Here is an 18,004-nt window from a genome sequence, read left to right as displayed (position 1 = left end):
GGCATGTATTTTAGGTCAAATCAATGTTATTATGCAGGACAGTAATATTGAGTCTTTGGTTAATGGCAGTGTTTTAAAGGACACAAATAAAAGAAAGAGATTAGATCAAATGAACGTCATGTAAGATGAATTGTATTTAAGTTGTAGTTGCTTTTTGCAGGAAAATGATGCTGCTTTGGTACGAGGAGGGATTCAGAGTCATCATTCTTACCTCAAACCTTATCCGAGCCGATTGGTACCAGAAGACACAAGGGTAAGACGAGCTAAATGCATGATCTCACAAGATCTTACAAGGCTCATGTCAATGAATGTTCAGAATGGAAATGATGGTGCGGTCAATTTAGAAACGAGCTGTTTATGTTGTCCCCCTTTTTTTAAGTTGCTCATTTTCCGAGTGCGACAACATTTGTTTCATCCCTGAAATGGAAGTTGTGCATTCACTAATGACGCGTTTGTCTGTTGCTATGACAACACACTGTGCAGACACTTAAGGGTAAATTGCAATTAAGCTAATGTATCCAAAATTGGACCGTTGAGCTCTAGAAATCTGAATAAACCTATCGTGTTGTTATAAATTCCTCTCTAACCTGAAATGATCTGTTTAAATTAGCTACATGGAATATTTGCTTAAATGAAGCGTTTTTTGAAAGCTAATATCCATTAATACATATGTTCTCCATGGTGTCGTATTCATTTAAAGGCAGTTCAGAGCGATTCAGGGGTCGATTTTATTAGTGGTGTATCAGGAACCGAATACCATTAAGGAGACAAAAGCTCGAGAGTCATAGGGTAAGGCTGGCAGTTAAGTTATCACTCACACTAAGCTATGGATTGGTGAGAAGCAAATTAAATCTCTAAATTGAGCTATTGATATTTAAACCTTCTGGCATACATATATTCAGGCAATCTGGCATAGTATATTAGCACATTTACTCAGCCTTTAATGCAAGATCAGTGTTAGTTCACACAGAGGGCATTAAAAAGTGTTGGAGCCATGGCCTAGTGGATAGTACACATGGTGTGCCACGTTGTACTGTGGTGTTTATACAGAAGATGTCAATCCAGCTTGACGTTTCCCAGTGGACCCTTAACAGACTGTTTTAAAAAATGTATAATAGATTTATAACACTGTATTTGTGTTATATTACCTTGGCAGTGAATTACAAAAACAAATTTGCAGCTGAGGGAATGACGGCATTTTACATAATTCTCTCTTCTGACTGCTGTAATCTCCTCTTTTGAGAAGTCGCGTAAACGCTGTCATGAATTTTTTCTTTTGCTATTGAAGTAAATGGGAATACAAAAATATTTTTTGCTGTCATCTCCCGTTCACCACTACAGAATCTTACACAAATATGACGACTTCCACTTCTGAGAACCCCGGAAATGTAAAAAAAGTTCCATACCGCTTCCACCTATTCTATTCATCATTTCTTCTCAGAGACTCTAAAAATAAAAGTGGGAAAAATAAAGTGTAGCCACAAGTGGAAATGTTTGGCAGATTAAAAAAGTGGATAAAATGGCCACATTTTCTAAATTTGAAAGAATCTGTTCTGTGGTTATAATTTGATAGTGGCAATTTTTATATAATGCTAATTGTACAGTTGACTTTCTTAATGTGTTTTTGTATTATTGTGAACAATACTGTCACATTTAATTAATTCAAAAAGGCATCCTTGCTGAATAAAACTGTTAATTCTTACAAAAAAAAACTTGCTGACCCCAGACTATTAAATGGTGTAAAATGGTGTGACAAATAACCGTTCACATCTACTTTACTCACAGTTGAACCATTCTTGTTTATTGTCCTCAAAAATTCCATGTGCTTGTGCTCCTATTTTTGTGAAGTCTGGAAAATTGTGCTGGCAGTATATAGGTCAATTAGAGTTAGACATTATAGACCACAGTTGAAAATGTGTTGGCACTGAGCACAAAACGATTAAAAAAATTCTAATTATAGCCCATAATGTTATGGCTCTATTAACGAAAATGTAAATTTGCTGCTTATAGCGCCACCTAGTGTCAGAATGATCTGTTTGTGTGTGCACCAACCTACACATACTAGTAATGAAGTTATGATTAGAGGGCTGCATTGGGATGGCAAATCTTGGGGGAGTGGGCGGTTTTACTTTTGCTGCAGGTGGGAGTGTGCTGTCAAAAAATATAGTGCGGGTCCCGGGATTTGGTCAACAAATGAAGCTGAGAAGAAGATTAAAGCGGCTTAGTGGAAGTTTAACTGAGTTAAAATTTTATGTTTGACTTTTAATATTTTTGTGTAATTTATTTTCTTTTTGCTTTGTTAATTAGCTAAATAAGCACCTGTGATAAATGTGAGATTTAAATGTTCTATTTATTTTTTTAAATTAATTTAAAGATTCATTGTGTCAGGTGTTTGGTTCAGGTGTGTAAAAATGTTTGTCAGGTTACAGAGTTTAACTGTTATATTTAGGTGTTTGTGGTGTTATGCATACGTTTAAATATGTTTTAGGCTCCGCTAGTTGTGAGAAATTTTATAAGGCTAATAATAAATTAGCCCAATGTTTTTGGCATGTGTGGTGATTTCTTTAGTGCTACTTTATCTAATGGTCAGTTTAATTAAACGCAATGTTTTATGTATGTTATTCTGAATGTTTGGCATAGCCCTAACCTTTGTAAATGTATCACAGTCTCTTCAAGCTGTGACAAAATGTTTGCGGATGCAGGCAGGAGTGGATAAAGACATTGGATGTGCTGTCGGGAGAGGGCGATAATGGTCAGACATTTGGCAGGCGCGGGATTAAGAAAACAGTCCCACGCATGGACTGTAGTTGAGATTATGGTTGAGAGATCTGATTTTCCATGAAAATTGCAAAGCTTATAAACAGCAACAATCCTTTTCATAGCTCAGCTGTTTGAATTGGCTGAGTAAATGCTAATTATTACATGATGTCCAGAGTATTTCTTCAATGTTATGCAGAATTCCTCAAACATATTCACTTTGCCAACCTGTCTTCACCAGCTTCAGTCTGCAGCAGAGCACAATTAATGTCATTACAGGTCTGACATGTCTCCTCATCTGTCTGATCCCAGGTATTCCTTAGATATTGCAGCCCAAGCCATATTCAGATTATTATTCACACAGACGAAAGTCTCTTCCCCTCAAGTCTGATCTGAAGTTTATTGTAATGGCTCCAATCTGTGTCCGTATTGATTTGTTCTCCTAGTGTCTCAGGGGAATATGTTATAACCAGTCTGTCAAGACAAGTCTCCACACTCCTCCAATCATGAGATATTGGATTTCTCTAAGAGAAGTCTAGAACGTTGAGGTGTTTTTCAGGTTGAGGTATGTGTCCACTTCTAAAAAGCAGAAGCCTTAATACTACGAAAGGGTCTCCATCAAATGTTAGTACAAAAATGTGTCAATTAGCAATAAATTTAAGAAACTGAACAATTGCATCATTGGATACACTACTATGGGCCTTAGTAAGGGTAGATTTTTGTGACCCCATTTTTTTTATTTGAGTCGAATGAAAACGTAATTTTCACAACCCATGTTTTCTTTGTCTTTTTGTTCACTGGGAATTTTATGGAGAGACTTATTCACGCATTTGCAGCATTGCTTTTTGCGATGCTCCTTTGTTACCTTTAACCATTTTAAATGTGAGTTTCCAGTCTGTATTGAATGTGATGTAACAAAACAAAAAGATACAAAATAATATCAGGTGATATCTTGTTATTGATTTGTCCTTGCAGGATGTGTACAGAAACAAACCAGTATAGTCTGATTCCAAAACAAATGACTCTTGTGAGCGGATTCTTTTAATGAATAGTTGTAAATATGTTTTAAAGCATTCTGACAAATCCTACTGAACTGAATGTCAATGCGATTACTTAACATCTGACTCACTTACCAAAATGCAAGTTATCAGTGATGTCTGTATCAACATGAAGCAAGTTTTGTGCATCAATTTGAGTTTTTCTCTAACTTTGTTATAATTACCCATGGGGATTAAAGCCATCTGACTTTGAACAGGGTATATTAGTATATCATGTTACACAAGCAAACCAATTAATGACATACCTTAGTCACCACTACAGGATCTAACAATGTTGTGCATGAACTTTTTAACATTTGAATGATTCACGCCCTTTCCATTGGCTTCATTAGTAAAATATGCTGTGTGTTTCTCTGTGACAGGATGTGGATGAGTCCTCTTTACCCCAGGTTACCGGAGGGGAGTCCGGGAACAGCGGGGGAGTCTCCCACCAACTTCAAAAGAGACCTGCTGGATTACCTGGAAGCATACCGGGCACCAGAGCTTGCCGAGTGGATTGACCGCATCAAACAGCATGATCTGTCAGAAACCAGGTGAGAATCTTTACAAAAAAAGAGCCATATTTTAATTAGAACGATATTAGACTTGCATAGCTGGACCTTGCAGACCTGACTGATTGCTAAAAGTATCCACAATGCTGCTTGTTCAGGCAGCCACCATTAATTTAGAGACCGTCTGGCTGACATGTTGGTCATCTAAAATCACATTGTATTTGATACAAAACTAACTTGACTAAATCAAGTGAAAAAACTTCCAAAAAGTTTCAGTCATAACTGAAACTATTTTCATAGTATTTAATATTCTCCATAAGGAAATTGATTTTTAATGAAAACTTATAAACTATTAAAGATAGATCTATAAGAAGACCAACTGTTACTATCAGAGCCTGTTAATCGAGTCTATTCGTTTGCTAGTCATCAATTTACATTATTGTAGCTTATTTTTTAAATAATACTTATACTTTTATTATATTTTTGTTTATTTTAATTATATTTTACTTATATTTTATTTATAATAGGCTACTAATATTTAATATATTATACTTATTTTTAATATAATGAAAACACTTAAATTGGCATACATTTAAATTGACACCTGCCATGGTGTTTCTTATTTGTCATCTCTCATTTAGATGTGTCCTCAGCCGATGCGCTGTACTGTGTTGTGTACAAGTACAATGAAAAACTTACTTGAATGCTACTCCACAGACTATAGACAGACAAAATACAATAAACCTCACTGCTATATAAACAAAACAAATACAGAAATTACCAAATGATTGCCATATGACAATAAGAAAATCAGTAACAAAATAGATAAGACAATAAGTTGACATAAGACAATAAAGTGGCAAAGTGTACTTTAAAGGTGAAGTATGTAGTTTCTGCAACATTAGTGCCACCTAGCAGAATTACAAAAATATGGCATATTTTGCAACCGCCCCTTTCGCATTAAAGCCTGACTCAACTCGAACACAACTCAGCAGCTTTTACGGGTGCTTGTAAAGGCATGTCTCAACAGGTAAATTCAATAAAAGGTCAAAAATATTAGGAATACTTTTAGCTCTTTTGCTTTGTGTCATCAGAGTAAGCAACTGTGTAGCGAACACGAGCATCTCGCTTATTATAAACCAATCCAACGTATCTGCACCAGGTGCATTTTTGACATGACGCCAGGTTAAAGAAGTCACCGCTCGCCGCTGCTATAATTCCTGAATAAAAGTATTAATTTTAAAAAACCTACTAACCCCAAAATTTGTAATGGTAGTGATATGTAAATGTAAAAAAAATATGTAAATAAGAAATGTGTTTAGACTTCATCAGAATATCTGTCCATCCAAATTTAATTGATTTTTTACAGACATGACACAGAAATCAAATCTGACTATACAGTTCTTCTCATGATTATCTCGTTTATTTGCTTTTTAATATCTGAAAAACTCTGCATATCTGTCAAATTTTGTTTCCAATAATATGACATGGTTAATATTTTGATTGGTTGTGTGAGAATTGCAGAAACAAATCCCACCTGCCACATAATTTAAGCGGTGATAAAATAATATATGAATTAATAATAAATATATTAATTTTAATACACATAACATCTTATGTATGTTGTCTTGTATAGAGTATATCTCATTGGTTCAACTCCAGGAAGATATCAAGGACCTGCAATGGAGAAGTGGGGCCATCTACGATTGCGAAAAGTAATGTTTTTTTTTACACATTTATTTGTCAGAATTTTTTTTTTTTCTCAATAGTTCCTCTCTGCCCTAGACATAAGAATGATTGATGTTCATGAAAAGGCATTGTACGCCTACTGGATGCCTTTGCCTGTTATCTGAATTCCCTCAATAAAATAATTGAGAGTACATCTCAGAGCAAGGTGTTGGATTTGTCTTGGCAAGATTCAGAAACTGAGCTGGCGGAAATGAGTTTCCGTATTTCATCTGAAATGAAGTCACACTGAACTCTGTTCATTTTGTAAATGCTGCTTTGATATGAATGACTGACTCCTACAGAGCAGACTCTTAACAGCTTTATAAGACTCATGCTACATCAATAGATCTCAACTGGGGGGTCGAGAACCAAAAATAGGTCATAGCTGTTTTGAAAAGATTGCTGACAGTGCTAATGCACATAATAACATCAACTGACCATATAATAATGCATTTTAAAGAGTAGTTAGAACAAATGGGCTTATTAGCTTTTAAAAGTGAGCTGAAAACACTTCCCATGTCTTCTGTTGTTGACTTATTGTGTTATTTTGGTGCCAATTTATCTGTTTCTTGATAAAAGTTAGCCAAAGTAGCCAGATGCAAATATTGACATGGTTTGACATTATTGTTTTTGTTTCTCTCAGGTGCTCAGCGAGCATACACAGCCTGTGCAGAACGAAGAGCGATGGCATGTGATTGGCCAGTTCTCCAGTATCGGCTCCATGGGTCTTGATAAGACTAAATGGTTGGCAGCTGAGTTCCAGCGTACTCTGACCACGCTGGGGAAAGCAGGGAAATCATTTGTCAGTTCAGAAACACAGATGCTCCTGGTGAGTGTTTATCTATCAGGATAAATGAGCCCTCAATTGTGTTTCCATTTTAATTAGGTTAGAATCAAGGAGGGATGCCGGGCGCACATGTGCGTCGGCCTTTTTCTGCATGTACCTGAACACTCAGGCAACTGCTTTCAGTGTATAATTCTTCTGAGCTATGAAATTTGATGACATCCCATGTGTTTAATTAGCAATTAATATTCATAGCGTGTTCTCATTTGCTATACTTGAATTCCAATTTTACAAAAAGGGAAAAATGTCCATGTCTCTCTTGCCACAAGCTGTTAGAGACAATAGTTACAAGAAGAATTCTCATCCATCCTTTTATTTGCATAACAATATCTGCTCAGATGCATCAGACAAAAATCAATCTTCTGTTTCTCCATCTATTGTTAAATGTCAGTTGAAAAGTCAAGGCACCACGCAAAGAGAAAGACGTCAGATAGTACCATTAGGCCTTAAATGGCACTGTGTCATCTCTAAAGACCTAAGGCTCTTCAGTTCAGTTCCGTTTCTGTAAAGGAGGCGTGAAATTATTCAGAAATACTAAATGTAGGCATATAAAGGACACATACGCACAAAGCTACTCTTCTATTGAGATCACATCTGTATTGTATGACTAATACAGACCAGTTCTTTAGTGTTTTATAGGTCAAGAGGGATGGATGGATGGATGGATGGATAGATAGATAGAAGTCTTATGCTCACCACTTTATTTGTAATATTGGGAAATAGTATTACAATTTATAATAACTAGTAATAATAATATGTTTTAAAATGTAATTTAATATTTAATATTTATTCATTTAGCTGACGCTTTTATCCAAAGCGACTTACAATTGCTATATTTCAGAGGTCGCACGCCTCTGGAGCAACTAGGGGTTAAGTGTCTTGCTCAGGGACACATTGGTGTCTCAGATGTGGATTTGAACCCAGGTCTCTCACACCAAACTTACTAATTTATTCCTGTGATGGCAAAGCTGAATTTTCAGCATCATTACTTCAGTCTTCAGTGTCACATGATCCTTCAGAAATCATTCTAATATGCTGATTTGCTACTACAGAAACATTTCTTATTATTATCAATATTGAAAACAGTTGTGCTGCTTAATTTTTTTATTTTTTGGAAACTATGATAATGTTTTACAGTATTTTTTTATTAATAAAAAGTTAAAAAAAACAGCAATTACTTGAAATTGATTTTTTTAACAATGTAATTCTTTACTGTCACTTTTAATTAATTGTGAATCTATTCTTGCTGAATAAAAGTATTAATTTATTTTAAGAAAAAAAATCTTTTGCTAAAAATTTCTCTAACTAAAAAACTCCTACTAAATTTTTGAACAGTAGTTTTGAATAAATAGATTGATCTATCAATAATTTAAGTTGTCAAATTTAATTATTTTAAAAATGGAATGAGTCCTTAAAACAGTGTCATTTTTAGGTTTACCCGTCTGTGGAAAATGTGAGAACCAGTTTGGAGGGGTACCCAGGTATCATTTGTTCTTTTATTCTGAAATCAAGAAGAAGAAAAAAATTCCTCACACCTCCACAGTCATTATATAACAACTAACTTTTCTTGTTCTTATCCCTGCAGCTGGGGGATCTTTACCCTACAGCATACAGACGGCACAAAAACAGCTCTGGCTTCACTCGTACTTCCAGTAAGTACTCCTTCCAAATGTTGACAATATACCCATCAGTATTCAGCCTAAAATTACCCTTTTTAAATGTTACCATGAATATTCTCCTGAAAAGGCTCCTCAGCAACGCTCTAGAGTCTAGACCTTGTGATCCAAACAGCTGCCTTTCCCAAGAGTTGTCTGACCCTTAAATTGCTCCTTAGAAATTTCAATTGGGTTCTTATCCCATCTCTCCCAACATTTTAACACATTATCTCCATAAATAAGCTATTTTACTAGTGGCCTCAATTTTGCTAAGTGATCAGAGATGGGCCTATTGCGATTTAGATTCAATCTCAGTCCCCCTCTGGAGTGCACACTACACTTCTTCTCAGTATATTTAAATGAGTCCATGTAGACTTCTGTATTCATTCCTGAATGCTGACAGCAATCAGACAGAAAGCTCTCCTCTTCGTCTGCACAGTATGCCCTAAAACATCATCTCTCTTCACCTGGAAATGGCGTGAAATGCTTCTTTCGGTATTCTTGCACTTAGAAAAGATATATCAGCTGGTTTTTCCCTGTTTTCTTTCTCTCCCTACCTTCCTTTCTCAATCTATCTCCCCTAAACAGTGGCTGGCATGCTGATGTTACTGGTAGGAGCAATGCGATGCCCCACATTAAAACCTACATGAGAGTTTCACCGGACTTCACACAGCTGGCCTGGTTCCTTGTCACAAGGTTAGTATTATCAAGTATCTTGCACGGTAAATTAAATTAAATTTTGCCTGTTTGACAGGCCTCATCTGATCAGTTAGAAATGATATAGCTACCCAAGTCACAACAGGCTGAAGGAGATCTGTTACCAAGTTTGTTGAATGTTCTAGATTTTAAAAGCTCTAGATTTTGGAGGGAGGGGGGAGGGATTTATTAAACCATAATAATGCTTGCAAATACAGATTGCAATTCTGAAATAACACAATGCACTTTTCAATAAATAGGCAGTATAATCTATATCACTTGCTAATTTTTTAGTTTTTGTACATTCTGTTAAACATCATGTTGAACAATTTTTTCACCTTTTTGTTATTTCAAGCAGCTTTAAAAGTGAGATGCCAATTCACACCATGCTGACAGACGGCAACAGACATTTTGTCGGGTTTTGTCGGATCAGTGTGTTACTCCTGTCAGAGTCTGTTGGCGTCTGTGGGAGCTTGTTTTCGCCAATTAAACATGCTGAATCAGATTTAGAATGTCTGAGAAGTGACCTGTTCTAGTCTGGTGACTGTCTGCGTTGGTCTGTCGGTCCACTGTGAATTGGCCTCATCAGTACAAATCGCTATTTTGTCAGTCATCACCAAATTGCACATCCATACTAAATCCGAGAGCAGTCTAGAAGGAAAATGAAATACACAATTTTAGACTTAATTGCATCAACATTGAAATCAGTTTACTCGTAGGTTTTTACAATGATGCATACAGTATATGCGGTTGTGTTAGTCTTTTCAAACAAACACCAAAACATTTCTTTATTGCCTTGAATATGTCATGTTAATGCTGAGCCGGATGAGATTAGCATCATTTCTGCTCTTTTGTTCTTCAGAGAGTTGCTCATAGCTGCCAAAATAACGCTCTTGGCAGAAGGCGGCTTGTTTTTCTCTGATCCCTGGCAGATTTGTCTTCTGTGCTGCATTGATAGTGTTCCACTCAGAGAAGTCCCTCAGGCCCCGTAAATGTATATTTACTCAACATAAGCCTGATATGTTTGTTTATTTAAGATTATGTCATCCTGTTTCATTGGCCGTTTCTTATCTGCAAAAATCATAACTGCTTTCCTGTTTCTTCAGTCTGGGAGGCTGTATGTTCATTAGTTAGCACCATGGACTCTGAACCATTAACAAGTTTCCTTGAACTGCTCACATGACAATGCTTTTACAGATAAGCCCTTTAGTGCAGTCGGTCAGTTGAAGTGGTAAAGACTTTTCTTGGTGGTGAATTGGAGTGGACGAGCGCCAGGTGGGTTATAAAATGCAGTGACGTGGCAAAATAACACTCTTCTCTTTGATTTATCTTTCAAATAAGATCCAGGAATAGCATTTTAAGTTCAGCCTTTGCCCTAGATATGCTCTAGGGCATATTTTGCCCTACAAGACCAGTAATTGAAGAGAGATTCTGTTTTTTAAAATCCATATTTGAAGAAGATCCATTTCTGTTAAACCAGCAGACAAACATTCTTTATTCAAATCTTTTAACATGATGTTCCTGTGGCTATTGCATTGAAGCCCACGATTTACATCTCAAGCCAGCATGAATGGCCACCATTCCTGCGGCATTTCTCAAAGCGCTGGCTTTAATCATGGTTGAAATGCACAGGGAGACTGAGGGGGATTGTGAGCAGTGTCTCCTGGTCAGTCGTGTCGGGTCCAGCGATGAGCTATTCCAGTCCTTTTTATGAAGATGAATGCCTACAGTGGATGCAAAGCCTTCAGGCATAGCCTGTCATCCTTGAAGTCCAGAATTAATTAATTATTCAGTAACTGCAGTCTGAAAAGATTTACTCCACAAAATCCTTTAGTTTTGACATGTTTAATGCTAATATTTCTAGTTTAGGTGAGATTTACATGATATGCTTGATTTTGAAGCATGCATGGGTGAAACTTTGTCTGCTGGTGTCCTCCACAGTGCCAATTTATCAAAAGCTGCCTGGGGCGCCCTGGAGAAGAACAACACTCAGATGATGGTTCGCTCCTACGAACTAGGAGTCCTCTACCTACCTTCAGCCTTTGTGAGTATTGTGAATCAAGTCAGTTCATGACAACTGAGATCTTCATGCTGTTTCATTGTTTCTGTTTCAAGCCTAATCAAAGCCTGTTCAAAAACCTGTATATTTGCTGACCTGCTGATAAATTAAATTAAAACCAGCTTCTGATTGTGGCTGGATTTTCTCTGGTTTGTCGAAGATTGTCATTAGCTGGTACAAATTAGTTTAGGTGATTGATCAGTTGGACTATCAGCTGGTGGGGCCAAATTTGGCCCATCAGAGCATCTCAATCAGACTTGTTAAACCACCGGGTTAAGCCACAACTGACAAGATGTAACCATAGGCGTAATTTGCGGGTGGGACATGTCCCCACCACATTTGCCAGGGTCGATATTGTCCCTACAACTTTTTCGAAACATCTAGCTGCATGGATGTACCTGATGCAAATGAAACCTATCCACTTGACGTCCGTTTGTGTTAAATAAGAGGTGATCTGGCGCTGGAATGTTTTGTTTTTGAAATCACGCTTAGTGCTCGTGAAACCGTTATCAGTGGCGGAACGTTCTCTTGTGGCCCTGCTCTTTATATACAATCACTGATGAACATCTTTGATTTTAATATAGGAAGAAAAAAACTAATAGGGTGGATTAGAACCCAGAACCTCTGACATGCTTAACAAAAGTTCTACCACCACACCACTAGGAAATATGAATGTTGATTGCGAATCTATGTATTTATTCACTGACATCAAGAATCTTGGGACTAATATAGATTGTATAACAGTAGATATAAGAATGAAACTATCACATTAAACATTGATACATTAAACTCAATATACTATTGAAATTGATTTCTGGACATCGTAATTTTCTGCAATTGTTAATGTACATATCTGATATAGCATTGTATTAGTAACTCCCCCAACATACACTCCTGTCCCACCCACTTTTTAAAACACAGTTACGCCACTGGTGACCCTCATCGACATTCTGTCATGTTTGAATAATTGAGAAATGATGATCTTTAGTAAAACCCCCAAGAGAATGAACTCCATCAATGCTCAATGGAGACAAAAAGACATCTGTACAGTCTCTGACCATAGGCTACTTCTAAATAAATATGTGTAAATACTGTAGATATTGTCTTAGAGTACATCTCCCATTTCTCCATATGTAGAGATAGAGCTTTTGTGTAGCGCTTACAGACTCGCAGGGTAATCTGTCCTTGTAGTCAGGGTAGGTCTTAGAATTACTTCAAAAGTTGCTTAGCAACAGTATGGTTCAGTTCTCTTGCTGTGGAAAGAAGAGGGGGGAAAACACGAGTTTGAAAGAGGATAGCGAAAGGTTGTGCTCTCTTATTCAGAAGGGATGTGTTGTGTCTTTTTTTATGTGGCCTGAAGCCTTGTTTATTTAGTTGAACCGCTTTATGTCATGGATAGTTCTCGCTAGAGGTCTTTTTTGAGTAACTCACAAGCGCTAAGCAAGTTTTGTTACATTATAATGGATCCAACATTAGCTATTTTTCTAGGTTGTCAAAAAAAAAAATGTTTGCCTTTAATACACATGATCTTAGTTGGTTTCCTGCTTAAGTTGCAAATTAGGCTGCATGTTGACTATTTAAGTTATTTTTCCAACTGTGGAGGTCATGCTCCATAATTGTCATAATGAGTCACGTTTTTTCTTTGCCGCAGTATGGTGCTTTAATTAAAGTTATCTTGTTTAAGAAAGTCTGAGATCAGACTGTATAAGATCATCATGAAAGTACAAATTGCATTGTGTTTTTGTCTTAATGAAACACCTTTGTCGTTAAGTACATTTTCTCAGTATCGTTCAACATCACGTTGTCTCTTTAGTCATGCTGTGTTGACATACACGTATCAGAACCAGTGATTATTAGTGAACCAAACTTATTGAGTTAAAGTATGTTCCTGAAGTGGGTGCGCAGTTGATGAGTCTTGCTGTCCTAAATACAGGATTTCATAATTTTGTCCATTTTTCTGATTTAGTATTCATGTTGTAGATTGCTGCATTAATATAGTTCATCCAAGCAGTCAAGGCCATAACAGAAATTTAGATGAAAATTAATGCTCAGTGAACTAAGATTGAGATGCACCTACATGAACTAACAATTGAAATAACTCAAAATGAAGCATGATATGAAGTTAACAATTGTATAAAGCTTCTACAAGGCTTAAGTGCAGAACTTATGTTTCATAAGTTATATTGAAATATTGATATATATATATCCAAGATAAGCTACGTTCGGTTTAGTGTTGTTTTCGATTCAATTTTGTTTTCTTTTCTTTGTTTTTCTGTGGTGAAAATAAACAACCCCTAAAATTCCTGGTTAAGCACTGCCTGTTGCTGATTGAGCAGAAATGCAGATAAATCACTCAATGAATAATGCCCTCATGTTTCTCCAGACCACAATAAAGGGATTGTTCACCCAAAAAGTCTGCCATCATTTACTGACCCTCAAGTTGTTCCAATCCTGTATGAGTTTCTTTCTTCTGTTGAAAACAAAAGAAGATATTTTAAAGAATGTTGGTAACCAGAAAGTTGACGGTAGCCATTGAGTTACAGTAGGAAAAAAAACATGGAAGTCAATGGGACCCATCAACTCATCTCTGCTCAAGACACATTTATCAGTTACATAAGCAGTTTATTTGTGTTATTTGTGAAAGCTGATATTCAGCTAGAACTTTGATGTTTATGAAAGACTTTGTTCAAAAGCCTACATATCTATAAGGACGGGTAGGGGACTTTTTTTGGCTTTGACTGTCTAATATTTTGCTCCTAAATAAATTTTGCTTCATGTTTGATTTTTCTTTTTCAAAGTGTAGTGCAGTCGATTTTAATGCATTCAGTTTAATTGTTTTGTCTAAGTTTATCAATGCTGATGGTCTTGATACTAATCAGGCTAAAGTGGTCTTTAGAAAGAGGCATTTTAGAGGAAAGCCATGAGAAATTCATCTTGTGGTTGTGCTGATAAACGATGATATTGTATATAGACGATAGCCAGAGATATTGTCAAATGTATCAGCTATCGGCGATATAAAGCGGGTTTGGCATTTCCAATTAATGTATTAAATTATTAATAATATAAAGTTACTATTATTATTACAATTCATTTGCCCCATAGCGCATCACCGTATAATATACAGTAATATAATATAAATTAGCAATATCATTCGAGTAGCCATGCGATATCGCTCTATATCAGCACGACTGTAGGCACAGCCTACAGAATATTCAGAATCTGTCTCTCACATCAGAATTATGAGAGAGAAATCGACTAAGCAAGTGCATTATCTGCATTCATATTCTTCAGGTCAATCTTATATTTATAATCACAAAATCAGTTTGAATGTCCGCTGAGGAAAGCGATATCTTTGTCTTTGTCCTTTTTAACAGTTAAGGGGATTTCCCAAGACAGCCTTAGTCAATGCATTTATAAGTAGTCTTATAAGGTGTTGTTTAAAATAAAAACAGCATCCTTGTTTCAGTCCCTTCCAATAAAAAAGTCTTTGCTATTGAGTCTCTCATAAAGGCAGTCTTTGACACTTATAATGGACTGCTTTCACTCTGTGGTGAATAATCGACTGCCGTCCGAAATCAGGTACTGAGAAAGTACTACATTTGAATTTACTTTGCGACCGTTAAAAAAAGTACGCTCTGTATAGTATACTATGAATATGGGTAATATGAATGAAATTGGGATGTACTATATCTGCCATGTTGTTACTGTCACATAACCTATCAGCGTCAGTTGTCACTTCACTGCCATCCATACATCCTCTCCCGTGGCCTAAAGTGTCCATTGAATGCACACTTCAGAATCTTGGTGGAAGTAGTAGGTCGTCCGGGGACTTTTTTCGACTTCTATTTTTCGATACTATGTATTCAGACATACAGTACTACTCTTTTGGTGCCTGTTTTTCGCATACTGTATTACTATATTTGTATACTATATATACTATATACCTTCCCCAGATGCCTTCCATATTCAGCATTACCTGTATCCCACTTTTTACAGTGAGGTTCTTGGTCATTTCCTATTTTTGTTTACAAATAGCAGGACAGTGCTGCACCCATCTGCTGCATCTCTCTGGGCTTTGTGAAAGCTTTAGCTGTCTGAGTCTGGGTGATATATTCCCCACTGCCCTTTAAATCTATCCAGCCCCCTCTATCTTCATACCCACCACACAAATGAGAGTTAAGCTTCCCTCACAAGAGCCCTGCTCCCCTCTGACTTTTTCTACAGAGAACAGAACGAGTAAATGCACGAATTCTCATTCTCACTTTTGTGATATGTTATCTCCATCATATGAGTTTATGGGTGTCATGGTATATCTTAAGGTCTATTCAGATGGGGTTAAAATAAGTGTGCGTGCATGCGTGCGTGTGTGTTTTAGATAATGTGCATAATGCACTGGTTTCCTAGGAAAGTTGTGTTATTGCCATATTACTGCAGAATTATTATTATTATACTTTTGGTTAATGTTTTGTAGCATGCTAGATTATTCTTAATTAAATATTGAGGCATTAGGGAAAGGCAGGATGATTGACTAGTCATCTGACAAACAACTGGTCAATTAGTGACCATTTAAAGCAGGGGTGTTCTAACCACTGTCCTGCAGAGTTTAGCTCTAGCTTGCCTCAACACCCCTGCCTGGAAGTTTCTAGTAGGCCTGGTAAGACCTTGATTAGCTGGTCCAGGTGTATTCAATTGGGGTTGGAGCTGAACTCTGCAGGACAGTGGCCCTCCAGGAGCAGGATTGGACACCCCTGATTTAAAATACTTTTTATTTTATTATAAATGTACTTTTATTAAAACCATACTTTATTAATAATAATTATAACTGTTTTTCAGCTGTGCTTTAAAAATGATGAATTCCAAGATACCATATTTCTGTTATTAATCTCTTGATAGTTTCCATTTATATGAAATTATACACACGAATGGTTGATTTTGAACATGCATAGATTAGCACATCCCTATTGGGCATTAATACATTTCTCTTTGTCTGTAGAACATGAGCACATTTCCTGTTGAGAAGAATGTGTTTCCAGCCTCTAGCTCCTCCAAGGGCTTCCCTGTGCCCTTTGACCTCCCACCTCAGCGTTACTCAAACAAAGGTGAGACTGAATGTTGTGTAATTCCCCAAAAGTAAATCAAGTAAGATTCATTGTAGTTTTAACCTTCATTAACATGTCAGAGATGTTCTTTTGAACTCTAAAGAAACCACATGTACTTAAAATGACGCCTTTACACATCACAGGCATTTGCATCAAAGTTTAAAGGTTTGCTTAATGCGAAGTTCACTGAATCATCACTTGACGAAAGGATAACCTTTACTTTGAAATCCAGAGTTCAAATGATTGCTCAGGAAACACTCTGTAGGTATTAATTGCACAACGCAAAACTGCAAATGAAAGGTTGCTGTCTGGGTAGGCCAGTATCCAAGCTAAATAAATAAATTATTTTGATACAAGTATCTTAGTTTGCTCTTTCACTCATAAGCTCACTTACATTCTGCTTAATTACGGCAGTCCTTCGCATAATGAATAAGTGTGTATCTCGAGTGCACATCACTGTTTGTGATGAGCGAGGTGTTTAAAAACAGCTATGCACAATGGTGAAGTGCTTATTTTAATTTCTGACAGCCGTGAAGCACAAGGGGTTTGCATGACTCAATTAATCGACATTTCATTTGCTGCACAGTGCCGTCCTCTGAGCCATCAAATAGGATTGATAATGAGGAAACGTCATTTAGTGGCCACCAAGTTCTGTCATGTTCTCATTTATTTAAAAAATAAAAGATTAATTGATTGATTGTCCAAATCCAAATTTGGATTATAAACATATGGACAGCTGACTTCAATCATGACTTTTCAGCAATGTCCAGGTGTGTGATGTGCTACTCATTATAAGATTAAGCACTTTTAGTTTGTATATTTGTGTGTGTGTGTGTGTGTGTGTGTGTGTGTGTGTGTGTGTGTGTGTGTGTGTGTGTGTGTGTGTGTGTGTGTGTGTGTGTGTGTGTGTGTGTGTGTGTGTGTGTGTGTGTGTGTGTGTGTGTGTGTGTGTGTGTGTGTGTGTGTGTGTGTGTGTTTGTGTTTGTGTAAAGAAATACATATTTTATTCAGCAAACATGCACTCAATTGTTGAAAAGGGACAGAGACATTTCCTAATAATTTACTCACCCCAATGCCATCCAAGATATCCATGTCTTTCTTTCCTCAGTGGAAGAGGCAAGGCAAGTTTATTTATATAGCGCATTTCATACACAATGGTAATTCAAAGTGCTTTACATAGAATAAATTAAAATAAAAGAAATCAGAATAATTAAAACAGTTTAGAATAAAAGATAAAATACAGAATAATTTAAACAGTTTAGAATAAAAAATAAAATAAAATACAGTACGAGCAGTCGGACGAACAGTGGTACAGTGCTCATTCAGTAAATGCACAGCTAAACAGATGTGTTTTGAGTCTGGATTTTAATGTGACTACTGTAGAAGCACATCTGATCTCTTCTGGAAGCTGGTTGGTATTTCAAGCTGATGTGATCCTAATGATCTGAGTGATCTGTTGGTTTTATATTCACTGAGCATGTCTGCAATGTATTGAGGTCCTTGGCCATTGAGTGATTTACATACCAGTAATAATACTTTAAAATCCATCCTAAATGTAACTGGCAGCCAGTGTAAAGACCTGAGGACTGGTGTGATGTGTTAATTTTTTCTGGTTCT

The 18,004-nt window shown here is 36.6% G+C and overlaps 1 protein-coding gene across 2 annotated transcripts in view; it reads left to right on the top strand.

The window, feature by feature from the left end:
- The window catches only part of tdp1 (tyrosyl-DNA phosphodiesterase 1), a 43,399-nt gene that overhangs the window by 4,261 nt on the left and 21,134 nt on the right, over positions 1–18,004 (top strand). Inside the window, exons 7-15 of one of the 2 annotated variants that reach the window (XM_077239203.1) lie at positions 161–253; positions 4,178–4,348; positions 5,943–6,021; positions 6,678–6,863; positions 8,311–8,359; positions 8,464–8,530; positions 9,122–9,229; positions 11,171–11,273; positions 16,282–16,387. In XM_077239203.1, coding sequence (XP_077095318.1) covers positions 161–253; positions 4,178–4,348; positions 5,943–6,021; positions 6,678–6,863; positions 8,311–8,359; positions 8,464–8,530; positions 9,122–9,229; positions 11,171–11,273; positions 16,282–16,387 — 962 coding nt within the window. Of the gene's footprint in view, positions 1–160; positions 254–4,177; positions 4,349–5,942; positions 6,022–6,677; positions 6,864–8,310; positions 8,360–8,463; positions 8,531–9,121; positions 9,230–10,861; positions 11,058–11,170; positions 11,274–16,281; positions 16,388–18,004 lie in introns of those variants that run through there. The other variant, XM_077239204.1, reaches the window with a different exon arrangement.

Source organism: Siphateles boraxobius, unplaced genomic scaffold (assembly GCF_051911475.1).
Source record: "Siphateles boraxobius isolate OS27281-9 unplaced genomic scaffold, OSU_SipBor_1 22, whole genome shotgun sequence".
NCBI lineage: Eukaryota > Metazoa > Chordata > Actinopteri > Cypriniformes > Leuciscidae > Siphateles > Siphateles boraxobius.
This window is presented reverse-complemented; position numbering and strand designations above follow the sequence as displayed.